The sequence below is a fragment of the Sporothrix schenckii genome (genome assembly GCF_000961545.1).
Source record: "Sporothrix schenckii 1099-18 chromosome Unknown Cont47, whole genome shotgun sequence".
Lineage (NCBI taxonomy): Eukaryota > Fungi > Ascomycota > Sordariomycetes > Ophiostomatales > Ophiostomataceae > Sporothrix > Sporothrix schenckii.
Genome location: NW_015971148.1, coordinates 3,431,737 through 3,459,040, shown reverse-complemented (window position 1 = coordinate 3,459,040; position 27,304 = coordinate 3,431,737). Strand labels below are relative to the sequence as shown.

Here is a 27,304-nt window from a genome sequence, read left to right as displayed (position 1 = left end):
AAAAAAAAAAAGTTCTGGTTGCCCTGCCGTGGCCTTATGTAATGCTTGTTCGATGTGTGAAGTTGTTCTCGCTTCTGGCAATATCAAAAATTTAAATATTAATAGCACGAAACGCATGACGGCGTATTGCGATGACGAGTCCTATTTACTCCGTAAGGTGGGTATCAATACTCAAGATACTCGCAAAAACCCCCAAATGTTCCTTGCTAGTTCGCGTCTGAAACTGGCCACCTCCCGAACCTCATACAACGGTCCTTTTGTATAGAGGGCAACGATGGGAGCACTTTGCACGAAAAACTCTGATGACGGGGTCCAGGGTACAGACACTGCCCTGGCTGCATTTCAAGCCGAAGCGAAAGGTGCAGACGGTTGATGTGCAGAGAGCGACGTGGCGGACAGAGAGGCAGACACGCCATTTCGGCCAGAATCGAGTGCAGTTAGGGACGTTGCGACAAAATGTAACAATTAGAGAAGACCTTTGCTATGTCATCAGAACACAGCTCCGAATAATTCAATGCGGATACGAATCGGGCGAATTCTCGCCAAGACGGCCATTCTCAGGGCGATTATGTCCTCGTATCGAACGCGCGTTCCTCTTGGTTTTTGATACGGCCTGTCTCCTAGCAAATGGCATTCCTTAAAGGTTTCCACCGGGAATAGGACAGCCATGCGGCAAAGAGGGACAGAAAGGGACAAAACCAACGCGAGCATTATCAAGACGCAACCACACAAACGGGCCACGGCGGCCTGAGCCGGACAATTTACTGTGTAGAGACCCTGCAGCGAGAAGCGGACAACCATCGGTTCTGCTTTGCCTGAATGCAGACGAGGACGGGGGACAGGGAAGAATGACGCAGGATCCAAACCGAGTTAAGTGCAAACAGGCTATAAAAATCAAAATATGACATGGGAACAATAAAAGTAATATATTTTCATTTCGGACCACCCGCGCCAGCAAGCAGAAAAACCGCGAGCGCTTTTGCACCCGTTCCGGTTACCCTTTGCAGTTTCGTTTTTTGTTTGTCTGGCCGTTGGCCGTTTTCGGGTTGTTGCCAGTCTCTCGTCTTCCCGTCTCTCGTCCCTCGTGGCAAATGGTCGTGCAGCATTTCCCGTTCTACCGCATGCGTGACTGACAGCAGAACACTCCTATTTTTGTCCTCTTGTTCTCCCTGTTCATGCCTCGTCGGTCTCGCTGTCTGTCGTCCAACCAGCTGGATCAGCTTGCGAGCCCAGCTCCGTCATGGTCCTGCCCCCATCCCTCATCTCATCTTATCTACCAACCCACCCAACGTCGCACCAGAACAAACAGAGTAAAGGCAAAGACCTTAGATACGTCGTACGCCGTAAGGACACTGGCTGGGCACACTCCATCTCGCTTGATCGTGTGGCGTTGTCCAGGACGCACTGCCCTGGTGGAGAGCAATGATTGCAGGTAATTTGCGTCTTCGCACCAAGTCTGTTTGCATCTGCATGGCGCACAAAGGGTCCCTATTTTGGTCGGAAATGACTGGGGCATCGGAGCGTATGTCGTACCCATCGGTTGTACATGTGCTCGCATTGTCGTGGGCCACCGCTGATATGTACCGTTGTCCGTCGCATCTTTCTTTTTGGTTTTTTGTCGTAATAGCGCCATGCGCCATGCCTCACTGCGTGCATTTAGTGCGCCAGGCGACGTCCAGGCCATTCGCACTTGCAGGTTTTGCGTGCCAATCGCTCCTGCCCCGCCCAATATGGGTATTCTTTGCTTTCCCACGAGCCGGCATTCTGTACCTTCTTGGCGAGCATTCCTTCATTCCTTCCCGTCTTCGCGTTCCTTTGGTCCTTCGTCGCGACAACAGATCAGACGGTCCCGAAGAAACAAGAGAGCAGCCTCGTGCTTTTCCTTTGTGTTTTCTCATCTGCAGCACGTAAGATACTGTTTCCTTCCTGCTGTTCCTCCCCCCTGGCATCCATCCCATATTGGCAAGAACCTCCCCACCACGCTAGCCCATTCTTACTGTGGCCCAATACGACACCAGACCCTGTCCTCCCAAGCATCAAATTTCCTTTTGGTGCCCCCGGTCCTGGTGACCTCGTTCGCTCCTACTATGTTTCCTCTTCTTTCTTCTCGATTGAACCACCTTTGGACCAGAGACCCACTCATAGAGTCCCGTAATATTAATAAAAATAAACCTTGGCTGGCAGGGTCTCTATGCTTGGTTTTCCAGAACAGTGCAGAATGGTGCAGAAAGTGCAGTATGATGTGGTATTTTTTCGAGAATTGAAAGTATTTTGAAATGTTTTCAGGCACTTAACTGGCTCTGAGAAACGCGAGCTCGTTCCTGAAGGAAACCCACTGTGTTTTGTTTCCCTGAGCACCTTTCTACGTTTGCCCGTTTGCACCTTCCTGCACATCCAGTCACCCACCCACACCACTCTCTTTCGTGCATGCCTCTGCCTGTGCCTGTGTGCCTTCGTCCTTCTGCCGCGGCTGGCATCCCATTCGCTGCTTCCCCTTTTGCTGGGTTGTCGTTTCCTCTTTTCCCTTTTCGTCCTGATTTTCGTTTCCTCGATCTTTGTTTCCCTTCATCTCACACGCTCTCTCTTTATCTCTCTCTCTCTCGTGTTTTCTCTCCCTCCTCCTCCCCTCCCGTCGCCTCACCCTCCAGCCTCACGACACTCACCCCCTATGAGCGAGATCCAGCGGCATCTCCTCTGACGATGAGGAGCTGGAGAGGGACGCCGACGAACGAAGACGACAACATAACCGAATAGTACGAGCGCGACGATCCTTCACATCTAGGCAAACCAACATTCGCGACAACTCCCAGTCGAGCACTGGCCACGACAGCGACGACATCATCCTTCGCAAGTCGACGACAAGCAACGACCATGAGAATGGACTGTGCCGTCCGAACCACCATCGCCTTCATCTCCTTCTCTGAATAATACGCTTGCCGCTCGAGGCTCTTCCACGTTCTCTTTTTTCTGCCGTCTTTTCTGGCATCCACGCTCTTTTTGGATTTTGATTATTGAATATTCGATTCAGAATTTCCGAGGCCTCTGCGAGGATTCAATTAACCTTTCACACCTCTCTGGCATTGGCAACGGACTCGACGCTCCATTTCAAATACAATCTTCGAAACGTACAAACAAAACACATCTTGACACCTCCCAATCGTGGGAAACCATCTACGCTCTTTTATTTTCTTTTATTTTCTTGGAAACCCCGGAACGGCCAACCCAACATACACTCATTTTACAACTCTTATACACATACGGCTTTCGTCCGTTTTTCATTCGTTCAGTCTTACGGCACACTTTTGTATTTCCTTATCGCACCTCTTCTCAACCGCGACATCGTATCTGTTGTCGTATTTTCTTCTTCGTCGCCATTTTGCAACACGCTATACATCAAAATACGGACGCTAGGCCCTCATCTTGCCTGCTCCGCCCCCTTACGATGACGCCCCACGCCCGCAAATTCTCGCTCTCTCAGGCGTCATCCCGTAAAGCCTCGACTGTCGCCGCCGCCGCTTCCTCCCTGGCACCAGACACCGGAGCATCTTCCCCTTCAACTGGTGCTGCTGACCACGAGACGCACCAACAGCAGCACCACCAGCACCACCACCGCCGGCATGACCACAACGAGTTCCACGAGCACAACCATCCCCAGACCCACCGCCACAGCCACGATCTGCCTTCGTCACGAGGCAAGAAGGGGCAGCACCGGGGAAACGACCATGATGGTGGCGCTCAGGTAGCCGAGGCTGTTGAGCTTCGTCGCAGACAAAAAGCCACTGACGCCGGACCGTCCGTTACCGAAGTTGTCCAGACCATCTCTGTTGTCCAGGTCATTGACGGAAATGGCTCCGTTGTCACTTTGCATACTCTCTACTCACCAACAGTCGCTGGAGCTACCAATACACCCGACGGTGCCGTCCACACGCCCGCGGCAGGTACACCAGCTGCCAAAGGAACAGCAACAGCGACGCAGCCGTCTGCACAATCTGCAGCAGGAAGTGTGGTCCCCCCAGCTGAACCATCAAGCTCCTCGAGCTCGTCAATGTCTTTGTCGCCAACTACTTCCACAAAGACGACAGCGGACACGGGTTCGTCGGATGCCACGCGTTCGTCTGAAACGGCTGCAGCACCCACACAGTCAACTAGTACCGCTTTACCTGCTGCGTCGTCCTCGAGTGACACCACATCCACGCAGACAAGCGCGTCTGCCAACGTGGCTACAAGCGCATCTGGCGCGACTGGTGCAACTGGTACTCCGGCGACGATTGACAGCTCAAGAACCGCCCCAGTTGGGACGGCCTCGACAACGGCAGTGCCTGCATCGGCCAACACCGGCGCTACCGAGCCGTTCACCAACGGCACTACAACTTCCACACCCATCGCCATTCCTTTGACCACGGGCCCTTCGACTACCCTCCTGCCTGCCGCGCACAATAGCACCCACACCCATGCATACACAAACAGCTCTTTGCAGCACACCCTTTTCTCCAACACAACCCGCACGTCAACGTCTTCCACTCGCCTCTTTACTTCGTCTACCCTGTCGAGTTCGCTCATCGTCGTTTCCCGGTCGTCCTCCTCGGCGACAGAAGAAGCCACTGCTACTGACGGTGCTGGTGGCGCAGGCGGCGTCCCTGCAGGCACGACACCTACGGCTGCGTCCTCGTCATCCAACGACGGCAACTCCCCTGGCCCACCCACCAGCGTTCTGGTCGGCAGTGTCATTGGCGGCTTGGCTGGCATTGCATTGCTGCTCGTCGTGGCCCTGTACCTGCTCAAGTGGAAGAAGAGGAGAGACGCCAATGGCCACAAGCTCTTGGGCGACGGCGACGATATGCTTACTTCCATGGCAGCAGGCGGCGCCACCCGCGGAATCATGGCGGGCGGCACAGGTGGTGCTAGCGGTGGTGGTGATGACGGGGGAGGCAGTGGTCCAGCCAGTGGCCCCAGCAGTGGTGGTCCGACCAGCGGTCCCGCCGGAGGTATGTCGGAGAACCGGACGGGCTTTCTGATGCCGTTTGCCGCTGCACTGGCCTCGGGCCAGAAACGGCTGTCTCGCGGCACGACGGGCGGACACACATTTTCGTCTGATGTGAGCAGCAGTACGGGTGGTGGTGCAGGCAGTGCGGCCAGTGGTGGTGATGCCAATCGTGGCTTCTACCGTGTCTCCGGCAGGAAGCTGCCGTCCGTCCTGTATCACGGGGGCGATGGCTACGCTGATCCGCGCGAGAGTTTGATGAGTGTCAACCCGTCATTGTATCGGGACTCGCAGGGCTTCTTTGGCGGTGCTGGTGGACCTGCCACGACGCCCGTGTCTCGGTATGCGGTCGGTTCTCCCATGCGGCCCGAGAGTGGTGTGCCCATTGTCCAGCCTGGTCCTGGCAAGGCGGTTGCGATGCGGGTGCCAATATCACGACACGGTTCGTCCATACACGACGACACTGCCTCGATTCGGAATCTCACACCGCCGCCGGGCATCGACCCCATCGGTCGGTCGCTTGCCTCGCAAGACGACTCCCGAGGCTCTGGATCGCGCTTCACGGAAGATATTTTCTGATAAGTTGAGGGCTTGGCCCACAGCCAGTTCTCGTCTTCTCTCCCGCATATAATGTCTTAAAACCGATTCCTCTTTCGCGCCTTGGTTTTCATTCTCTAACCCCCGCGGCAAATCGAAGACCTACCAACTATCCTCAACATCTACAAAACCTACAATATCTACAGTATAAAGCATGGCTTGGCGTTTGAATTTCCCACTTCTCAATTCTCCATGTTTTTTTTTTATACTCTTGTGGCATAGACTTGCCGGCGCCTTTAAATCACGAGGCCTCCTGTTCAGCATGCCACGCTTTCTCGACACTCGCTCACTCACGCGTTTGCCTTTTTGATATTTTATCCCGTTTTCGTCTTTTTTGATATATCCAAACTGGCCTCCAGCCCTGTTTTCAATTCTTTTCTTATTGTCGGTCGTGTTCTGCTTCTTTGCCTCCCTAGACAACCATAATGACTATAGAGGTACCTTTTTTATACATAGCTCAGCAGTATCTTTTTTTTTTTGTCAAAAAGCCAGCTATTTCAATGAAATCAACAGTTCTTTTGGTTTACTTTTGATTGTCCTCATTCAAATCTTAGAAAGGCGGTCCCCTGCAGACTTAGTGAGGTGCATAGACTCGGGCAAGTTTCCATGAAGGGTTCACATCTCAACATGAGGTCCGCCGATGCCTGGTGCGTTTTAGCTTCTCTTCCTTTCGCCTACCGTAGACGTGTGACGTCGACAAGAACCAAGGAATAATTCGAATGAAAGCAGAGTCAGCCCTGTGGATAGCAAGGGTTGGCCATCTCGTGAATTTCGTCCCACGTGTCGCCCCTCGCATCGACCAAGTGCTGCCCATGCACCCCTGTGTCCTGGCAATTCCAAATGTCGGACAAATTGCAGACAGTACGAAAGACACAAGACAGGGAAGGCAGTGGGAAGAGCAATAGTATGGACAGTCTGTGACGAATGTGGTCATCATGACATTGTTGATAATTTGCTTGTTTTATTTTTGGGTCGCAGGGAGTTGGTAACTCAAATTACGCGTGATCGGCGAGCATTGGTACGTCGTAGCCAGTGATTCATACCATATCCTGCATACCGTCGAGACTTCTTCCACTCACCATTTTTGGAAACAGTTTGCACCCTGGCTGTACCAAGTTCTTCCGAGTCGCTCGCCGCCGGGAGCAGAAGGGGGACGATTGTGAGGTAGGGGAAAGGGTCGCAGTGCGCTGTGGTTGGGTCCTTGCATCGGTTTGTTGTGAGACAGTCCTGAAACATGAAGAAGCAGCAACTCAGAAGAGTAGACTGGGCAAGACTGAAAAAAAAAAATCCAACGCAAAAACACCAAGCCGACACGACAGAACTAAGAAAACATGGAAGAGCAACCCCGATGCAATCTTATGCTCCGCGAGTATTTTGTTGTGTAAGTCTTTTGTTCTTTTTCACAAACGCGGCGTATCCCGATCGCCTCCTGCCCGATCCTCGAAACGTCACTAATTCGCAACATGGCAACGTCCAACAACGCTTGGACGACTGCGGCGTACTCCGTGTCTGCCTTTTCTTTTCGTTTCCTTTTCTCTCTTCATTTTTCGTGCGTCGAGAGGACGAGCCCTGAGACGAGTGGACGTTGCATTTGATTTCTCCCGTCTCCTGTTTGCGGTGAGATGGTGATTGGCGAGAGGATAAAAGACGAGACAAACGAGGAAACACTCGACCGTTTCGTCGTTTTCGTCGCTTTACGACGAAACAAACTGAAACATGGGGCGACAAAAGCACGCACAGCACGACGTCCAGCATATTGGGCCCTGCAGTAGTGAGAGAGAGAGCAAAAACGGAACATCACTTTGTCTTTTAATTCCGTATTTTATAGAAAAAGAACGAAAACGGAAAAGAAACGGCAAGTCCCGCCGTCTAGGAGGGCATCTTTGTACGAATTACGAATGTTCATTTTACTCCATTCGATTCTTCTCCACTCTTTCGCAAGTGATGTTCCCAGTCTCCGTCCAGACCGACCGGCTCTGGCACATCCCGATCAGACGTTAGCCCACCCCAAGGCGCCCAAGACCACCCTTCCACTTTGGCCCAGCCTCCATGTACTTTCACTCTGCAAGTCGTCCTCAGAATGTGTTATGATAGAATTACAAACACGTATGGGCGCATCCCATATAGGAAGCTCTGTCATATGACGAACGACGTCCGTAATTTGATCGTTAATACATACAGAGCGTATTACTTTGGGCTTGCGCCGTACCCAGTGCAGAACTTGCAAAGTACGAATTATGTCGTAAGATACTTGTTTTGCTGTGACGGAGAGTTCCGCCGACCATTGGCCACGGACGGCAAAATACAAACAGTCCTTGTAAGGGTTCTGTCAGTCCACATTCTCAGCTTCGTACCGTTTCTTCCTTCACCCGCCAGCCCTTGGCACTCGGCGCCCCCTGTCTGTGTGGCGCGCCGTTGCATCCCCATTTCCTCCTGTCTCCTTGTTCTCATCTCTGTCCGTTGTTGTATCGACTCTGGACGACATACACGCAACCGAGGCTTTGGTTCATTGTTGGGACTGTCCGCTAGACAGGCCGACAGACTTTGTGCCGGGAATCCGTCTCAACTTTGACAGTCTTAAGTTTGAGGCAGCCCGGTGCAAGGCAAGGGGCTTTGCTGGACAGAGCAGAAACTGGGCGACGAGAGAAGCACGCCATAACGACCAGATGAAGCTTGCGTTGAAGACGATGCGGGCCGATGATAATGTCGGCCGCCGTGTGAACGTCAACTCTGCGACTATGAAATGCGACTACTCACAAGTCGACATTGCATTTTCGTCGACACACACATTTGCGTTCTGCCCTCCGTCCGCCATCTTCAACCCCGTTCCCAAACGCGCGGAATGCTCGGCGTTGCGCTTGCGCCACGATGGAACGGGGAATCGGCAGGTCCTTTCCCTTTTGGTCTTACTCCACTGCTGTCGCGACATGTTCTGGGCCATGCTCTGCGCTACCTGCCGCGCTAACGGCGTGTCTCTTTCCCCATCTCCGAATCGTTCCTTCCCCCAATGGCCCTTTGGTTTGGCCGACGCAGCGTCGCTCCTACCCTCGCTTTCTGATATTGCCCTGCGGGAACTGTGCTTTGGAAACTGCCGCTTGTATTCTATGGGATGCACCAGATGGAAGGTGCTGTGACGCCAGGACGCAGTCTCTTGCCCCGTTAGTGGAGACGGACCAACAAGAGTCAAGACGGAGAAAAAAAGAGGAAGGCGCGAGGGTACGGGGTACGCATTCTGGGTATGGATGGAGTAATACCACAACATCAGTGTCCCCTCTTTTGTAAATCTTTTAAACGGTCCGTGGTAGTAGGCGTCAGGCTTCAGGATTCGTAACGGCACTTGCAAAATGGTAGACGTATCTGACGTGGTGCCCTTCAGACGGTTTGCGTAGCATTAGACTGCCTGCCTGACTCGCCCGAAAACCAGTGCCTCGAACTGCACCCGTGCTAGCGCATTCGGGAAGTGCGCTTTGCACGCTGGCACTGTTCATTCATTGTTCCTGCCGTTTTCACGGTCTTACACTTGCAGCAAGAGGAAAGTGGAGCCATTGTCTGAATGCGTGAGGGGGAGTGACCCGCTAAACCCCCGGCGGACTGGCTGTAACTGGAACCAATCCAAAACTCGACCAGGAAGCGACGACCATCTGTTTCTGCTGTTTGCGTTTCTGTGCCTGCCTCTCAGCACTGGTCTCATCGTTTTGCCAGTCGCTACTGCGACTTTCACCCATTTGCGTTGCACGTTGCACTCTCCCGTTGTAGCCAATGCCTTCCCGCCCTGCTCGTTTCGATTCTCACGAACCTTCCTACACACATCGTCTTCTGCCTCCTTTTCTTCATTTTGTTCCCATTCTCCTTTTTGGTATCTCGCTTCCGCCTATCCCCCATTCCCTCCATCCATAGCGCTCACGTTGTCAATGATGACGTGCTGACACTATCTGACTGCCTTCCGTTCCTCGCTTGCCTCCCCGACCTTTGCCTACGACATACGATATCACCGACACATATCGGCAGATTAAGAGTTCAGATCAAGAGATCAATCCATCGTCTTCAGCTAACGAACGGCCTCGACGACGCGGGCATTTCCGGCCTTCCCCGTACGACCGTCTCTGACCGAAGACGACAGGCGCGTACTCACACTCGCTGATCGATCCGCGCATCCCGCCACGACGGCCGAGCCCTTCTCTGCGACGCTCCCCATTTCCGACCGTGAACTGACCTGGCAACGCGTTGATTGACACCACCGCTCCCTCTCGAAGCCTGAACCGCGGGAGACGAGTCCTTTACCCGTCCCACATGGACCAATCCCACCACATGGGCAGCCCCGACCAGGGCTTCCCGCTGCCGTCTCTGCCGCCCATCTCCGCTCCGCCGCTGCTCAACCGCCAGCCCCAGCTCTTCGGCAACACCTTTGACCGGCTGCCTCCCATCCACATGCCCTCCGACATGGCCGCCGCCCACATGTTTGGCAGCGACCCCAACGCCTACATGGACGACGCCAACGAGGCCAAGCGGCGACGCATTGCCCGCGCCTGTGACATGTGCCGCAAGAAGAAGATCAAGTGCGACGGCAAGATGCCTTCGTGCACCCACTGCGTCAACTACAAGACGAAGTGCATCTTCACCCAAGTGGAAAAGAAGCGCAGTCCGCCGAAAGGGTAAGTGGATCCGGCGGGAGAGGGTGGAATATACGCTGTTGTGCATCTCGACGATTTCGCTAACGTGACCTCTTTCCTCCCCCCCCCTCAGCGCCAAATATATTGAAGGTCTCGAGAACCGCCTCGTCCGCATGGAGAGCCTGCTGCGCCTCTCCGGCCTGCTCGACGAAGACGACGGCGCCACCGATCTCGGCACCCTCGAGAAACGCCTGTCCGAGAAGCTCCGCGAGTCGCACCGCGACTCACAGGCCGCCTCTAATCCGTCATCGCCGTCCCAGACGACATCTGGCAACGAGTCCACGCCGCGCAGCTCCATCACCTCGCCAGAGCCCGGAAAAGAACGTGACTCGAGCGGGAACGCCAACGACAACAACGGTGGCAGCGGTGAGAGGAGCGGCGAGAAAGGGGCCGAGAAGTCCGGCGAGAAGTCCGGCGAGAAAAGCGGTAGCGGCAACCACAGCCACAACAACAACAATAACAACGGCAACAACGGCTTGAGCAGCAGCAGCAGCAACAACAACAGCAACAACAACAACAACAACAACAACAACAACAACACCGGTAACGGCAACAAGAAGTCGTCTTCTAGCGCGTTCGACAAAAAGAACGGCGGCCGCAAAGAAGAAGAAGTCGAAGCCCTGTCCGAGTTGATGTGCTCGCTCGTCACTAACCACGAGGGCGAGACACGCTACATCGGCTCCTCCTCCGGCTTCTCCATCTTCTCGCCCAAGGGCATGCAGTGGATCAACGAGCGCACCGGCGACAACTCCTTCCAGCAGATGATCTCCAATGTCACTATGGACGACAACAAGTGGACCAACTGGAAGCCCGAGATCTTTTCCGACCTCTTCCGACGCCCCGTCTTCCGGCCCCTGCCCCCCAAGCCCGAGGCGCTCTCGCTCCTCAAGGACTTTTTTGAAAACTTCAACTGCATGTTCCCGCTCTTCCACCAGCCCACCTTTATGCACCTGGTCGAGCGCCAGTACTCCAAAGATCCCTACCAAGGCTCAGGCTGGTGGGCGTCGCTGAACGTGGCCTTGGCCATTGCCCACCGCCTGCGCGTCATGAGCAACCTCGTGCCCCAGGAGGAGGACGACAAGGCCTGGGCCTATCTGAAGAACGCCATGGCCGTCTTTTCCGAGCTGGCCATGCGCAACACCGACCTGCTCAGCGTGCAGGCGCTGCTGGGCATGGCCCTTTTCATGCAGGGCACCCCGAACCCCCAGCCCACCTTCTTGCTCATTGCCGCCGCCATCCGCCTGTCGCACAGCATTGGCCTGCACAAGAAGGGCACCGGCTTCAACCTCAACCCCATTGAGATTGAGCAGCGCAAGCGCGTCTTCTGGATCGGCTACATGCTCGACAAGGACCTCTGCCTGCGCTCGGGCCGCCCGCCCGCCCAGGACGACGACGACATGAACGTCGAACTGCCCGACGCCGATCCGGCCGACAACATTGGCAACATCCCCCTGGGCGACGGCAAGGGCAAGATGAACCTGTTCCGTGTCATGTGCGAGTTTGCCCTGATCGAGAGCAAGGTCTACCGGCGCCTGTATTCGACCAAGGCCACCAAGCAGACCGTCGGCGAGCTGCTCAACACCATTGGCGAGCTCGACCAGGAGCTGGAGGACTGGAAGGATAGCATCCCCATTGACTTCCGCCCAGAGCACGAGATTAAGGCGTCTCACACGCCCCTGATACTCCACATTGTCATGCTGCATTTCACCTATTACAACTGCCTCACCACCATCCACCGCATGTGCGTCCACCACGGCTACTGGACGAGCCGTCTGTCCAACTACGCCATCCAGGGTCTCAACGCCAAACCCCTCAACCCTCGCGTCTATTCGTCGGCCGCCCTCTGCGTGTCCTCGGCACGCGCCTCCATTTCGTTGTTGAAGTACATTCCGCAGGGCGACTTCTCGTGTGTCTGGCTGATTCTGTACTTTTCCGTGTCCGCGCTCGTCACGCTTTTTGGCAATGCCCTCCAGAATCCCGTCGATCCGCGCGCGCGGTCCGACACGCGTCTCATGAGTCTTGTCGTCACCTTCTTGTCTATGCTCGGCCAGGAGGCCGAGAGCGGCGGCGTGCACCGCATGCTGGGGGTGTGCAGCGAGTTTGAGCGCATCGCCAAGGTCGTGATCGACAAGGCCGAGAAGGAGCAGTCCAACCGCCGCAAGCGCAAGAACTTGGATGCCCACGAGGCCGCGCCCGCCAAGTCGGCACCAGGTGCATCATCGTCGTCGTCGGCGGCGGCGTCGTCGGCGATGGCGGCATCGGCCACCAACGGTGGCAACGCATCTTCGTCTGGATCCGGCAAGGCCGGCAACAAGCACGGTCAGGTGTCCTCCTCGTCCTCGTCTCGGCCGTCGTCGCGGTCCCAGTCGTTGGCGCCGACGACCTCCCAAACGCCCCGGCCCACGTCGTCGGGCAGCACAGCCACAACAGCCTACCAGAATACGCCGAGCGCCACGCCTGCCGAAGCCGCCGCCGCCGCGCACACCGCCGCCGAGATTGTCAACAGCCATAAGAACGCTGGCTCCAAGCGACACAACCTACACCACATGAACAATGCCTCTGTGGCTGCCAGCATGTACACCAACAGCTCCATGAACCCCAACTTCAACCACAATGCCAACCCTAACGGCAACCCTAACGGCAACCTGAATGGTAACCCGAACGGGCACGGCCACGGCAACAATGGCAACACGCCCTCGCCCGGCATCCCCCCCAACACCTGGTCGAGCGACTTTGCCACCATGGCCGCCACATCCGCGCCCTGCATGGACGGTTCCACCATCACCGACATGAACGGCGGCATCATGGCCGAAATCGACTTTATGTCCTTTTCGGATCTTACGGGCTTTGGTTCCATTCCCTCAGACATGCCCCCGCCGCCACCGCATGATCTGGGTGAACTGCAGTCCCCGCCCATGATGGCAGATGGCATGGCCGGCAACCAATTCCTGCCACAGGACCTGTTTAGCATCCCGATGACGCTGGACTGGAGCTTTTCTGGCATGGGCGACGGCATGTACGCCACCATGGAGAACGGCGGCTTGGACATGATGCCATCATAATATATAGTCCATGTCAACTTCCACCCTTTTTTCTATGTTCCTTTTTTCCTTTTTTCTTTTTTCTTATGATTTGCAATTTATGACACGGCGTGGATTTGAATATCTACATTTGATTTGAACACCTCCTATATATTTCTGTTTGGTATATTTTTCTGGATATTTATTCTCCCCCTTTCCCCCTCATTTTGGTTCGTCTTGGTTCACCTCATCCTGTTAAGTGCTTTGGAAAGCGTTGCGCTTTGCTGTTGGGTTGTTCTCATTTACCGCAATCTACTCCTTTGCTTCAATCTTTTATTTACTTATGTTTGCTTTATATATACAATATTTTGCAATACACCTCTTTTTCGAGTCCTTTTGTGTTTTAATTTTCTTTTTCATCTCCAACTTTTGGGTTTTAGGTATATCAAATTTAGGAAGCCAAAAGCAGTATTAATACCAGTATCTTATTATTTCATTCTCATTCTTTTGCGATGCAGGTCATGAGTGAACTTATTTCCAAATGGGCATTTGGACAAAACCAAGTCGTCCTCAATATATATGGTGTTTCCTCCAGATTGACGGATGGAAATTATATAACAAGACACATGCCACACCTTCCAACTGTCACCCTCCTTTTGCCCCTTCTTTCTCTCTTTCTCGACGTGCTCACCACTCGAGCCTTGTCTCGCAGATTGTACGTAACAAAAACCAAACAAAAACCTATTTGGAAGTCTCCAAAGATATCAAAAAGGCTCATTTTTGTCGCGCATTATTTTCGGCCCCTGCACAATGAAGCCATCGTCTCGAGCCCGATGCAAGTGCATCTCAGCTAACGGGCAAGCGGAAATGATGCTGTCTTGCTGTGGTTTGCCGTAAAATTCGAAAATAAAGTCCCGCCTCCCGGAGGGCAACACAAATTCGCCTTCCGTCTCAGGAAAGCATACTTGTTTTGCTAGAATATAGGGAGGCTTTACCATCGCGCACGAAATAAGAGGCCGAAGCTGTACCAAGGATTCGTACACCGTAGGCCGCTGCAGCAGTCGAGTGCCGCCTCCGCTAGAGAGGACGACTATGCCCAGCTTTGCAGAAACAGCCTTGTCGTGGCTGGAGTAGGTACCATATATTCCTTCATGCGACGTGGGTTTGGCATGTTGCCGCCTGTTCCAAGGCAGCTTGCAAGTAAAGGAAGCGTGGATTGTTCGAGACGATCGCTTTGGTAGCTATTCGGCGGAGATCGCGACCGCCATGTTCAAGCATTCCAAATATATAAAAGAAAATGACGCAAAAATCACAAAAAGGTATCAAAGAAGGTGAAAATTAAATCGTGGACGGTGCTGGCCGAAGGCTATGCCGGGTTGAAGTAGTCTGGAGTGAAGCTCCAGTCAAAATCGTCCATGAAAGCGTCCCAGTCGATGAGCTGTGCATTTTCGGGCTGGATCGTGGAGAGGTCGATGGACGCAGCTATGTATGTTAGTTGATCCGTATTGAATGTTTTTAAGTTTTTGCTGGTGTAAAGACCGCGTAGCGTAATAAACGTACCTGGAATTCCAGTTGCCTGTCTCTTGCCATTGACATTGGTGGCCGAGGACCGGGACGCTTCAATGTCTCTCTTCCAGCGCCGAATGTAGTCAAATGCAAAACTCGTTCCAAGGCGGCTCGAAAACTGCGAAACATCCTTCATGGGGATTTCCATGGGAGCTTTTGTGTGATGGACCGACCAGTAGGACTCGATCATCTTGGACGCCCGGGATGGGAGATCGCCGTCGTGCACAGAACACGTCTTGATTGCAACAATGGCATCGTGCATGAGAGCATCCTTGGCGTGGACGGGCATGTCCTGAATGTACGGTGACAGCAGGACGTTGAGGGTGATGCAGGCTGACGCGAGGAGCGTTCTGCAAACAAAGTGCGGCGCGTAGTAGAGGAATCCGACCTCGTCTTGCAACTTCAGTGCCTGGCGCAAGACGAGTTGGGACGTGCTGTAGGCCTTCAAGACATTGCGCTTGAAAATCTCGGAGCTGAAGCCCGCGACCGGCATGAAATAAAACGCCTGCACATCTTGCAAGGTGGATAGAAGCGTGAAGTAGTCAACTTCTACAAATATTGTTAGACGACCACAAGGTATTACCGTTGGGAAGAAAGGGGGACAAGGCGTACCGGAAATTCCTGGGAAGAGAAGTCTCTGAACTTTGTCAAACTCTTCTTCAAACATGTCCACGATGTGGTGAGAGATGCCTCGGTTCTCCTCCAGACTCGCGCACGTTGTCTTGCTCAAGCGATTCGAAAATCGTGCACACTCCAAAAGGATGATAAAGTTGATTGGGACAGGAACGGGTGAGGATCGGTCGAGTATGTTTTCGATTGTCTTGTTGAAGAACTGCCCCGTAGATGGAGACCCGGTGTACGAGGAGACCCTGTGAGGCAATCGTTAGTGAAATCCCCGACCCCGATGTAAGTACAACTAGTGGCAGCCGTCAACGAACCTCTGCGAGATGATGTTAAAACCCGCCCAGGTGAACGTTGCCTCTTCGTCGGTGTTGCGAATCTGAAAGTTGGGGTTCGCAAGTTCCGGGTGCTCGCCGCGTCCAGTGTGCAGACCAATCATGAAACAAGAGCTCATGGCGATGGAAGAGAAGATGGTGGACGGATCGCGCAAGAAACGGATCGTAGTGAAAGGCCAGGCGCACAGCAGAAGCAGCGCGTTGATCATGCCCAGCGGCAGGGGCGGGTTGCCCATGGCACCCCACACTTCGGACGGGAGCGATTCGGTCAGGAATGGTAAGACACTGTCATCCTTTGCGAAGCGCCGAGCGGCTATGACCATGATCGTCCAGAAGAGTAACGGTGCCGATTCATAAATCTTGTCGGGGTCGCGGGTCCGGATGATTGGGAAGTGCGGATGGAAGTATTCAAAGTACCTAGAAGTCCGTTAGATTTTGGATAAGAAATGTCTTTAGCACAAAAGACAGAAATTGGATCGGACATACTTGTCAAAGTAATGACTGATATCTTCTCCGGAGAAGGCGCGCGACTTGAGAGCCCGAGGCTCGGCGGTCCTGCCACCGAGAGAAGAGAGAACGGTCTTGGGCGTCGGCGTTGTTGTCACGGACGGGGTCAGGACCGGAGGAAGCATGACCGGCGCATCAAAGGGACGCATTGGTGGCAGAGTGTGGGAGAGTAGGCCATCTCTCGAGTTGATTGGTGGCAGCGTACGGGTGAAAACAGGTGATGGCACGTTGGACTTGCCAACGGCTTCCTTGATGCTTCGCACCTCCTGCTGGAGCTCTTCCAGTTTACTGAGATGCAACGTTAGTCGAATATTCCCTCTGGGTTTCCCGTCCTGGCTTGTGGACACAAGACGGGAATCGTCCGTGACATGGGCCTCTAAAGGCAAGCCTATTTTGTATCTCCGAGGGCGCAAAGTGAGGGCCGACGAGTTTGTGGATGCAGAAACCAGGTAAAAATACGAAACGAAAACATCTTGTGCTCACCTTCTGCGACTGACTCTCTTGTGACTCTTGTCGACAACACACTGGAGCTGTAGCTTGGAGCATCGCATGCATGGCAAGTTGGGATCCAGGTTGGCGTTGCATTTCACCTCTGTGTAGTTTGTTAGTCGACAACGCACACACGAAGCTCTCCAAGGGCATGTGAAGTCAAGGCCGAGGAAAGGCCAGAGAGGCCAGAATGGACGAAAAAGTTATGCAGACGAGAATAAGACGAGTGTTTGGGATAATGCAAGTGGCGGCCGAGACGGAAGCCGATGCTATGGAGCTAGTCAGGCCCAGTCCGCGATAGGGCGCCGGCGGTCTGCCGAGACAGGGGCTGAAAGCGAATCGGTGCCGATGTTTAAGTGCAATGGCGGACGTCTCGCGTGAAGGAGACGAACGCCTCTTGCGGGGATAATGGGGATGGCCAAGAAGGGGACGTCATACTACTGTCTCTGCAATTAACGCAAGCCTATTTCAACGACAAAATAGAGTTGTCAGCCTTTTAAAAATACTCTCGGATCGTTCCCCGCTGCGGCTGCGGCGCGGATGCAGACCATTCGTGCAAAATGAAGAGGCATGGCCCCGTCCGTATATTAAAGGAGCCGCACAGAGCATTAGGACAGATTGGGGCCAGCCACCACAGAATGCAAACAGCACAACACACACGAGGGAGCCGAGCCGGGGGGCCAGGACCGGGGAATCAAACGAACCGTATTACGCTTGATGCGCGGAGTAGACTGTGCGGCCGACGTGGTCGGCGACCCGTCGGGAAGATCGGCCATGCGGCAAAATGCTGGAAGGATGTGCTACGCCTCGGCGAAAGGCGAAGCAAAGTCGGCCGGTCAAGCGGTAAATGCAACGAATAGGAAGCCAGGCGGTGGTGAGTGCCGTCAATGGTGTTTTGATGTGGCTCAGAGCGGCGCTTATGCGAAACAGAGGCCGAAGTCTGAAGCTGTTTGTTGAGAGGTGCGGAGAGGCGCGATTTGGACGAGTCCTGGGTTTTATTCTGGGGGATTTTATTCTGGGAATTTTGGTTGCTTCGAAAAGTGGTATGGCGAATGGATGGAAGGAACGACGCGGCGGCATGTGCCCACCGAGGTCGCTGGGAGGTTCAGTGCGCCTGCTCTTTCCGGTGTCGCAAAAGCGCTGCCGCCATGTAAATGGCAAGAGACAAGAGACGGGTGCGGATTGACGAGGCAACAGTCGCTATAAAAGCAAACAGTGCTGGCAAGAGGGCAGTCGACTTGGGAACGTGAAAGGAAGAGGCAATGGGCAGTGAAGGAGGAAAATGCGAGCGAAATAACGGCAAGCACGAACCAGAAAGAAAGAGAAGGTGGGAAAGAGCGATCAAAGAGGCGCGCGACGAGAGAAAACCCGCCCCTAGTAAGTAGTATTGCGATTGTGTGTTCACCAGCAGCGCCGGTTGCTGCATCCGCACCTGCCTCCGCCGTCGCAAACGATCTCCAGCGCATGGACAACTGCCTAAACAAGAAGGGCCCGAGCAAGACACCGGCGCGCGGCTTGCTCCTGCCCAACGACGTACGATCTCCGCAACTGGCCCAGGCTCCGTTGCTGCGTGATTCGTGCCAGATGCGCCGTGCAGTGACCGAACCTTCGTTCCTACGCTGATTTAAGCATTTTGGAGCAGCTAGACGCCTTGTCAAAATGACGCAGGATGGAGAAAGCATTGCATTAAAGAACAAATTCTCCGGCAGAATTACGTATGACGGGTAAAGACCCGCAGAAACACCCGGACGCAATAGGCCATGAAAGGGAAGCAACGAGTCGCAACTTCCACGTGAAGTCCTTCTCGTTTTGTGTCTTTCCTGGCCATTGGCACTCCGTTTACAAGAGGAACAGGAGCGACCGTCTCCAGCAGGCAGGAGCCAATCACCAAGACCACAAATGTCGCGAATCGCCCCGTCACCTGACAGCATTCCCGTCTGGGATCGGCACTTGGCCGAAGCAGGCAAGAACTGGTCGTTCACCGTCCCCCACAGCGGCTGAGCGGTAAATTCGGGCATGCAAGTGCGCTGTGAACCAGTCCAAAGCACTGCAACGTTGACTAAGTAGCTTTGCCCAGGGCATCGATTTCCAACATCACGGAGTCTCTGTTGCTTATGCTGTGTTCTTGCTTCCACGCTCTTCATTTGCCTCATAATTTCGGCTGGCGGTACTCCTTGCGCGCACGATGTGACAGCTCGACCTTGTCCTTTCTGGATATCGGCACTCCGTGCTCTGTCCGTCTCGATGCCTCGACGTTTCGATGTGCCGATGTCACCCTCCTTTGATCCCGCTCTATGCGGGACGAGGACCAAGGGCGCCGTGGTTGCAAGACCCGTGATTGGGCGGCGACCGTATTCATGCCCTCCGACTGCGGCACTTGCAGCCGGTCCTTTCTGATGTTGCATGATGCAAACGGAGAGAAAAGACGCAGTGTTTGGCCCAGAAGAGGCATTCGAAAGACGAACAGCACTTGCAAGTCGCAGTAACGCTCGTTCCGTTTTAGCCGGTCATCTACGGGCGACCGCCTTTGTTTTGTTGGTGTCGTTTGTTTCCTGTACCGTGAACTGCGCGCAGGTTCAGCTTTGCTGAGCAATGTTTGAACATATATGTTTTCCGCCTGGCTTGTCGTTTCTATAAATGCACAACGTCAATCGATGTCCCGGCACGTCAGACGTTCGAGAGATGTATATACGTATATGCCAGCTCCCCGGATCATGGCCTGTGCCTTGTCTGCTAGTCTGCCCATCTCTGCACCGTCTGCTGGCATTTGTGTCGACGGCCTGGGCGTTTGGAGACTTTGGAGCTTTTGCTTCCATAGTGCTCGCGCCGAATCGAGTGCAGCTGCCGCACCCCTCCCTTTTTCAAAGTAGGCAGTGACATGTATTTGCGGGCCGCGGCACGCCTCCCCCACGGCGCAAGCGGCCTGCCTTTCCTGGTTTGTGGGGATACGCGGCGTGTCAGACGCCTTCGGCAGTTCTTGGCAAGGCCATTGGAAGCGCGAGTGTCTGTCCGTGTGATGACAAAATGAAGGATACGGTGATGCGACGGCAGGAGGAGGCGGAGCCGAACAGGCAGTTGTGATTCGCTGTAAGAGACAATAGATGGAGTATGGGACGTCATGAGAAATGAAACCGACGAAATGACAATGTACTGACGGCTGGAGAATAAGAGACAACGACTAAAACCCATGAGAAACCAAACCCATCCCATCCAGTAATAACGCCCATGGCCCTTGACACGACGGTTGCCTTCCACGATATCATCGAACATATTTGTTCATGAAACGCTTGTGGAAGTCGGAGCGGAGGAGATCCTGTTTAGAAATCGTTGTGTTAGTGGCACACGTGCGCGAGTGCAGAAAAGAAGAGAAGCCCCTCCAGGTGGACACGCACATTGATAAACTCCTTTTGCTTGCCCTTGTCGTCGGTGCCGCGGGCCTGGTTCTTGAACACGACGTCGTCGTCCCAGCGCCGCTTGATTGTGAAATCCGGCTTGTTCAGCAGCGGATTGCCCCGAGCAATGTCGCGCTCACGCTCTTCGGCCTCGGCCGCCTCTCTCTCGCGTTCCTGGAGATTGTTAGCTAGGGATGCATCACCAAGACAGCATTGCTCAGAGCAGCCCACCGTACCTCTCGTTCCCGCTTTTCGGCCCGCTCGCGCTTGATCTTTTCCAGCTCGCGCTGCAGCGCCGCCGTCTCGTCTTCGTCGTCGCTCTCCTCGTCACTGTCGTCGTCGTCGTCGTCCTCCTCCTCCTCCTCATCATCGTCGCCATCGTCGCCCTTGTTGTCGCCATCCTTGTCCGAGTCGTCCGAGTCTGAATCGTCATCGGCGTCAATGTCGCGTGTCTCTTCGAGGATTCGCCTTCGCTTCGCCTCGGCTTCGTCTGTGCTTTCGGTAATCAGTCGTCGCTTCGCAGCAATGGATGCCGCATCGTCTTCAGACGCCGCCGGAGCAGGGCCGCCGCGGAGCTTGGCATAGTGGGCAGCCTCGGCTGCGAGCAGCTCGGCCTGCAGGTCGCGCACCTGGGCGTCGGCGGAGCCCCCCTGGCCAGCTTTGCTGTTGCAACAGAAGATGGGTTAGCAGCTGGAGGCACCGTCGACAGAGCCAAAGGACCATGTAAAGGAACATACCGGTACTTGAGCTGCGTGTGCGCTGGCAGCAGACGCTGGTGGTAGGCAGGGCCTTTGGGGGCCTCCTTGCCGCGAGCCTAAACAGAGTTAGCGAGATGTGTTGGCTGTGTGCTGCATACATTGAGGTCGGCGTACCGGGTCGAATGTCGGTCTGTGGGCGGTCGTCATCGCGGCAGTCGTCGGGTATGCAACGGTGGTGCTCCAGTGCAGAGAAAGACGCAAAAGTGACTTATGTTGGTTGAGTTGATGTATAGTGCGCGGCTCGCAATAGCACATCGCGGCTGGTTGTTTGTGCTGTAAATCTTCACCGCCTTTGGCAGAAAAAGTAATTCTGCCCCTCGCCGCCTGTATTTCAGGCTGGTTGTCAGTGCACTCTCACTGTTTGTTAGCTTATCAACTACGACGGAACCAACGACAGCGAAATTTTGCAGCAGGTTTCGAGTCGACAACGAGCACCCCATACTAGCAAATCCCTTTCCACGACGCGCAACAAGCCAATTGCGATGCCGCACGATCTCGAGCCGTCTCTCAATGAGAAGGCATTTGTCGGCCAGGCGCTACAGGAGGGCCTGCGCCTCGACGGCCGCGGTTTTGAGGACTACCGCCCCATCAGCTTAAGTCTCGGCGAAGAATACGGCGTCGCCGACGTGCGGCTGGGCAACACAAGGTGGGTGCCGTTGGAAGGGGTGGGAGGGAAGGGGGACACAGAACGAGCACCTACTAAAGTCTTTGACTCTCCAGAATCTTTGCGAAAGCTACCGCCGAAGTGACCGTCCCGTACTCTGACCGGCCGTTTGACGGCATCTTCAACATTGTCACCGAACTCAGCCCTATGGCCTCGCCCGCGTTTGAGGCTGGTCGGCCCAGCGAGACCGAGGTGCTGCTGTCCCGGGTCCTCGAGAAGACGCTGCGGCGGTCGGGCGCCCTGGACACCGAGTCGCTGTGCCTGTCGGCCGGGCAAAAGTGCTGGTCTGTGCGTGTGGACGTGCACGTGCTGTCGCACGACGGCAACCTGGTGGATGCATCGTGCCTGGCAGTCGTGGCGGCGCTGCGGCACTTCCGCAAGCCCGAGACGAGCATAGAAAGCGGCGTGCTGACGGTGTACACACCGGCAGAGCGCGAGCCGGTGCCCCTGAGCTGGCTGCACTCGCCGTTCTGTGTGACGTTTAGCTACTTTGGAGAGGTGGCCGAGATGGCGCTGCTGGACGGCACGCTCCTCGAAGAGCAGACGCGGGTGGGCAGCTGCACGATCAGCCTGAACCGGCACGGCGAGATCTGCCAGATTGCCAAGCTGGGGGGCACGCCTGTGGAGGCGGTGTCGCTGCTCAAGTCGACACAGGTGGCACTGCAAAAGGCGAGGGAGTTCTCCACGATTGTGGACAAGGCGCTGGCGGGCGACGCCAAGCGGCGAGACAAGGGCGGGCTGATAGCCGAGCTGTCGGCCGAGAACGAGCGGTAATGGTGTTGTAACCGGGCAGACGCGAGCAGGGGCGGCATGAGACTTGTCTTGGAGAGGCAGGCACCATATACAACCACGACGTGATGATACCCTGTACAATATAGCACTTGGCGCAAAGGCATAGAATACAACGGAGTCCAAGGACAAAGATCCAAAAGAATAGAACCAAGCATTCTAGTCATAACCGACGTATGCTCCAGTATGTGAAGCGGGATATAATACGGTGGAAAAGTCTATGTACATAGAGAATAGAGAGAATAGCAAAGGCGCTGGTACAGAGGAAAGAAGGCTGGGCAGAGACACAGGGAGGGAACGGAGGAAAAGGGCAAACGTGATACAAGCATCTACCGCATCACGGGCGGCCTGGATTCTTTGTTCCACTTGACGCGCGACCGCAGCCACTCGACGGCTTCCCGCACGCCGGTGCCGGTCAGGGCCGACACGGGCAGCACGCGCGAGTCGCGGATGCTCGACGCCTTTTCGCCCTCAAAGACCTTCTTCACCAGCCCCTCCTTGATGCGCACAACCTCCACGCAGTCTTCGCGGTCTTGCTTGTTGGCGAGAATGAGCAGGGGCACGCCCTCGGTGTCTGAATGCTGCAGCACGTCTTCGAGCACGGCACGGCACTCGTCGAGACGCGTAGCCTCGCCGAGAGGGACCGTCGCGGCGGCCGTCGCCACCACCGCCGCCGACGACGCCGCGGAGGTGGAGGCGGAGCCGGGTACCGTCGACGAGGAGGACGATGCTGCTCCTGCTGCTGCCCCCGTCGATGCGGAGGGCACCGCTACGCCGTCGTCCAGCAGGCCGTCGCCAATGTCGGTGCTGTCGATGACAAAGACAATGGCGTGACAGCTCTGGTAGTAGCTCTGCCACAGCTTGCGCAGGCTGAGCTGGCCGCCGACGTCCCAGAGCTTCATGTACATGTCCGGCAGCGTAATGGTCGACACATTCTGGCCGACGGTGGGCACGGTCTGCAGCTTGGGCGGCGCGGCCGGCTGGTCGGGCGAGAAGAGGGCCTTGACCTGCTCGTGGAAGGTGGTCTTGCCGGCATTGTCCAAGCCGAGGAGAATGACCGAGTACTCTGCCTGCGTGAGCGGGGGGGGACCTCAAATCAGCAGACTTCTACTCCGATCATCGCTGAAGATACTCACCTTCTTTGCTCGTGGCCAGCATATAGAGGCCCTTGGCCAGGTGGTACATGTCGCACGGGCGGCCCCTGCAGATGCGAAGGGACCAAGGAATGCAGAGAGACGTTTAAGAAGAACAGATAGGGGCGGCGGTTAAAACTGTACCGGGTGGCCAGACGGGCGTCGGTGAGTCGGTGGGTCGGTGTGCCGGTGTGAACGTGTGAACGTGTGCGCAACCAGTGTTTCTGTGTGTTTCTGGCTTTGTGTCGGTTGTTGGCAGGTGGAGCTCCGTCTCTGCAAAAGGAGGAGCAACAGCCAGTGCTGTTTGATTGGCGGTTTGCTCAGTGGCATCGAAAGGCTGACAGTGATACGGGGCGGCACCTTCCCAAACGAGCAACTTCTGGTTTAGCAGACCTTAGCTGGGCCTGGCCTCGTTCCAGCGCTCTTTCCCCAATGGCCGTGCTGGGTCTGGGCATAGTTCGTCAGCCGCATGGCGCCTCTTGCCGTTTTGAGCATCCATCGTCGTAACTGTCACTCTTTGATACGGACAGAGAAAGAAAGATGTAAACCAAATCGCACAAGGCCACGAGCTTTGACATTTTTAAGTTGGTCTCTTACTGGGGGAAGGCAACATAAGGAAGAGTACCAGTGGTAACACCCTTGCGCATTCGGATAGAGAGACAGTGTCCACGCTTCAACACTGACTCTATACTTGTGTTCTGTCTGCGCCAAAATGAATTCCGTGTGTAAAGGAGGCCGAAAAGATGACACAAATACAATATAAGACTTGCATTGTCACAGATACTGCGTATTTGCAAAGGAACGATCCCAGGCACGCTGCCCTCGACAAAACGTCGCGTCCATGTGGCCGGCTTCTCTGGCGCCAAGATGTGCACTCATGCCAGGTCGAACGGGGAAGCCGGTCTTGTGTCTTTGTCGGTACTTTGGAAAATCAAGGCCGTTCCTACCCTGTTGGCATCCGTCTGACAAAGTCTTAACGTTGGAATTCATCTAAAAGAACTGTGAAAAGAACTGTGAAAAGAACTGTGAAAGAAACTGTAAACTCACCCAACTTCCTCTCGTCCAGCCCTTGTTTTCAGCCAGGCACTGCAAATGGAAGCATCTGCTTAGCAGCGACTCTCCGATGCCCAACTCAAGGTCAAGTCCACCTTTCTCCCTTCTCTCCATCCGCCTGCGGCAATCTTCAAGGGCAGGCCGTTGAGCTGTTAGTCTTATACTCAGGGCAATGGGTCTCAACAAGAAGTGTGTCTCTGTGTGTTCTTCCACTCGCGTCTTATCGTATCCATACTTCGTATCAATGGTACATCCACCAGCTGTGGCGAGCTTTGAAGGTGGTGGAGAGTAGAGAGGATGGTACATACATACATACATACGCATCTCAGAGGCTTCCTGCGCACACTGTGCCACCCACTCTGCCGACACTGTCTTGTCTCGGGCACACTCGACTTCGTCTGAATCTCTCTGAAGCGCCTGTCGACCGTTCTGCTGGCGTCCCACCCGATCCACTCTGCTGCACAGAGGTACAAAGAACAGAGCACCACCTGGTGTTTTGGTGGACTGTCTCACCTATGAAGCGAGCGACAGTGTACACACTACAAATATGGAGCAGCTAGATTCCATATCTTTAGGTGCATGGCGTGAGCTACACAAGTTGCCAGCGCCGGCGTAGCCGCTACACAGTACGAAGTGAGGTCGTCGGTGAGCGCCTTTTGGCATGCTATGGCGTGTTTTGGTGCGCCTTGGTGCTTTTTGGTGGCTCTGGCTCGTCGATGGCCACCTCCTTCTCTCCATTTTGCCTCTTTCCGGTCGTGGAGTCCCCACGTCTTTTCCCAATGGAGAAGGACCTAGGGCGTAGCTCGTTTCTCGAATGCGTGGGCTCTGCAGGTCTGGCCGGCGGTCCGTCCGAACAAGCGTGGGCGAAACTGAACCAAGATCGAGGAAAGAGCGTTGGGACAGAGGCCGAAGGAAAGAGCAAACCGCAAAACGACAGGAACTACGACGGCGGGCAAGAGCAAGAGTGCAATTGCAGCACGCTCTTCCTCTTTCTTCAAAACGATTCCTCCTTTTCCAGCCTTTCTCCCCCTTTACCATCACATTTATATTCCAGACCTGCTCCATTCCCTGTCGTGCCGCAGATCGATCCAGATCTTGATTCTCTTCCGTCCCGAGCCTCCGAAGTCACATCTATTCCTTGCAAGGTCTCACATATTGTCTTTGAGAGCCCGGACAGCACATAGGCGACACGCGGCTGGTGTTATACAAGCGGCTTCCTTATTTTCGATGATCGTTCTCTTTCCTTTCTTCTTTTGGAAATACCACTTCTCTTTGTTGATTACAATTTTCTTTGTTTTGCCGTCATCGTCCGCAGTAGACATCGAACAATAAGCGACCATCGGCGACCAGCTCGGCCATATTTCTTCGTCTTTTCCTCCACACGTCGTTCAAATTCCGTTTTCCTTTGCTCTCCTCTCCTCTCCTCTTCTCTTTCACCATGACTTTCAGAGAGCGCTGGAGCCGCGTGGTCCGCAAGTCTGGATCCACCTCCACTATGGCCAGCAACGACACCAGTGTTTCCTCGTCCGGCAGGAGCTTTTTGGGCCGGACGTTTGGCCTGCGCAGCAACAGGACACCCTCCAGCACCGCCAATACGTCCGTCTCTAGCTCCAGCGGACGGGGCCTCGGAAGCAGAGGCAGCTCCACCACCAAGGGCGTCAGGACCCTGCCCGGCGCTGTTGGTGCCGCTGCTTCATCTTCGTCTTCTACTTCGTCCGCCTCTGGTAACAGAGACATCCAGCATAGCATCGGCAGCACGATTGACGCGGCTCTTGGCGGCCGGAGCAAAAAGTGCAACAAAATGCCGACGCTGGAGGACCACCACGACGAATCGTACGTGACCGACAACGAGGCGGATTTCTACGACGGCGGCGACCTGCACTACAGCAACATGACCGAGGCGCAGCGGCACCAGGCCCGCCTCAACGCCTACCGCATCAAGTTTGGTGCGTCCCGGCCGTGGCGCGGCAGTTTCGACGAGATCAGCCCGTGCAACTCGCGCCGGGTCAGCCTGGACATGGGCCCTTGAGTGTTGCGTGGTTGGGGGACGTGAAGGTTGGGGAGGGTGTGGACAGATACGGCCGTGCCTTTTTGCGCACCCGGTCACGTCGACCCGTTCAGACATTCAATCCCGTTGCCAAACGAAAGAACAAAAGCGACACGCGCCGCCGCTGTTGCGGCTTATCTTCGTTGCATATCGTGTTCTTCAGCGAGCACTTTGCATTTTGCGCCGAGTCGAGAAAAGGCTTGATGACGACATCATGCCGGCCCGTGTGCATTCCTCCACTATAGGACGACCGGGCACTTCAGAGCCGCGTCGAGTGGCTGCGAGCGGGGTGACATAAAGGAAAATGGGTGACATGAAGGACCAGAATATTCCGCATATTTTATCGACGTTTCTGTACCGGGTCATGCCTGTGCCATTCATGCCATAAGATATTTAAGCAATCTGAGGCTATAGACAGTTATTTAAACAGGTTCGAAAAAAAGGACATGGTCGAACATTATCCAAGTCTTTCAAAAATTCAGATCTCTAATAATTGAGAACAATTCCCGAAAACCTTTCTTCCGTATTTAAACGTGTTCGTAAAAGAGGCCCTATGCAATCTCACCGTACATCCACTTGGATACGCTTTGGAGAGTCGGTGACCACGCTAAATGCCGAGACGCCATATCTGAGTAAATTTCGCCGACGACCGGGGAACCGTTCCCAGCCCACCAGGAACCTG

The 27,304-nt window shown here is 54.8% G+C and overlaps 11 protein-coding genes across 11 annotated transcripts; 8 read left to right on the top strand and 3 right to left on the bottom strand.

Annotated features, from left to right (window-relative positions):
- Positions 1–3,442: 3,442 nt before the first annotated feature.
- SPSK_04061 (uncharacterized protein) lies at positions 3,443–5,560 on the top strand (the record flags this gene model as incomplete). Its single annotated transcript, XM_016730874.1, has 1 exon — positions 3,443–5,560. One exon carries the CDS (start codon positions 3,443–3,445, stop codon positions 5,558–5,560), a length of 2,118 nt encoding a protein of 705 aa, XP_016585638.1.
- A 2,684-nt stretch (positions 5,561–8,244) lies between these two features.
- Positions 8,245–8,712, top strand: SPSK_04625 (uncharacterized protein; the record flags this gene model as incomplete). Its single annotated transcript, XM_016731426.1, has 1 exon — positions 8,245–8,712. The coding sequence occupies one exon, from the start codon at positions 8,245–8,247 to the stop codon at positions 8,710–8,712; it is 468 nt and encodes a 155-aa protein (XP_016585637.1).
- A 1,156-nt stretch (positions 8,713–9,868) lies between these two features.
- Positions 9,869–13,310, top strand: SPSK_03915 (uncharacterized protein; the record flags this gene model as incomplete). Its single annotated transcript, XM_016730730.1, has 2 exons — positions 9,869–10,230; positions 10,322–13,310. 2 exons carry the CDS (start codon positions 9,869–9,871, stop codon positions 13,308–13,310), a joined length of 3,351 nt encoding a protein of 1,116 aa, XP_016585636.1.
- Positions 13,311–14,634: 1,324 nt separating this feature from the next.
- Positions 14,635–16,848, bottom strand: SPSK_04041 (c6 zinc finger domain containing protein; the record flags this gene model as incomplete). The annotated part of the gene is made up of 6 exons (XM_016730854.1): positions 14,635–14,750; positions 14,829–15,383; positions 15,447–15,703; positions 15,773–16,207; positions 16,277–16,585; positions 16,781–16,848. 6 exons carry the CDS (start codon positions 16,846–16,848, stop codon positions 14,635–14,637), a joined length of 1,740 nt encoding a protein of 579 aa, XP_016585635.1.
- A 655-nt stretch (positions 16,849–17,503) lies between these two features.
- On the top strand, positions 17,504–17,972 carry SPSK_04624 (uncharacterized protein; the record flags this gene model as incomplete). The annotated part of the gene is made up of 2 exons (XM_016731425.1): positions 17,504–17,629; positions 17,655–17,972. 2 exons carry the CDS (start codon positions 17,504–17,506, stop codon positions 17,970–17,972), a joined length of 444 nt encoding a protein of 147 aa, XP_016585634.1.
- A 76-nt stretch (positions 17,973–18,048) lies between these two features.
- On the top strand, positions 18,049–18,409 carry SPSK_04677 (uncharacterized protein; the record flags this gene model as incomplete). Its single annotated transcript, XM_016731477.1, has 2 exons — positions 18,049–18,163; positions 18,198–18,409. The coding sequence occupies 2 exons, from the start codon at positions 18,049–18,051 to the stop codon at positions 18,407–18,409; spliced, it is 327 nt and encodes a 108-aa protein (XP_016585633.1).
- A 1,636-nt stretch (positions 18,410–20,045) lies between these two features.
- SPSK_04427 (protein CWC15) lies at positions 20,046–21,083 on the bottom strand (the record flags this gene model as incomplete). Its single annotated transcript, XM_016731234.1, has 5 exons — positions 20,046–20,099; positions 20,131–20,352; positions 20,415–20,841; positions 20,916–20,992; positions 21,051–21,083. 5 exons carry the CDS (start codon positions 21,081–21,083, stop codon positions 20,046–20,048), a joined length of 813 nt encoding a protein of 270 aa, XP_016585632.1.
- A 335-nt stretch (positions 21,084–21,418) lies between these two features.
- On the top strand, positions 21,419–22,374 carry SPSK_04467 (exosome complex component RRP45; the record flags this gene model as incomplete). Its single annotated transcript, XM_016731273.1, has 2 exons — positions 21,419–21,582; positions 21,657–22,374. 2 exons carry the CDS (start codon positions 21,419–21,421, stop codon positions 22,372–22,374), a joined length of 882 nt encoding a protein of 293 aa, XP_016585631.1.
- Positions 22,375–22,718: 344 nt separating this feature from the next.
- SPSK_04497 (uncharacterized protein) lies at positions 22,719–23,574 on the bottom strand (the record flags this gene model as incomplete). Its single annotated transcript, XM_016731301.1, has 2 exons — positions 22,719–23,455; positions 23,526–23,574. The coding sequence occupies 2 exons, from the start codon at positions 23,572–23,574 to the stop codon at positions 22,719–22,721; spliced, it is 786 nt and encodes a 261-aa protein (XP_016585630.1).
- Positions 23,575–25,354: 1,780 nt separating this feature from the next.
- Positions 25,355–25,759, top strand: SPSK_04657 (uncharacterized protein; the record flags this gene model as incomplete). The annotated part of the gene is made up of 1 exon (XM_016731457.1): positions 25,355–25,759. The coding sequence occupies one exon, from the start codon at positions 25,355–25,357 to the stop codon at positions 25,757–25,759; it is 405 nt and encodes a 134-aa protein (XP_016585629.1).
- Positions 25,760–26,013: 254 nt separating this feature from the next.
- On the top strand, positions 26,014–26,604 carry SPSK_04580 (uncharacterized protein; the record flags this gene model as incomplete). Its single annotated transcript, XM_016731382.1, has 1 exon — positions 26,014–26,604. The coding sequence occupies one exon, from the start codon at positions 26,014–26,016 to the stop codon at positions 26,602–26,604; it is 591 nt and encodes a 196-aa protein (XP_016585628.1).
- Positions 26,605–27,304: the final 700 nt, after the last annotated feature.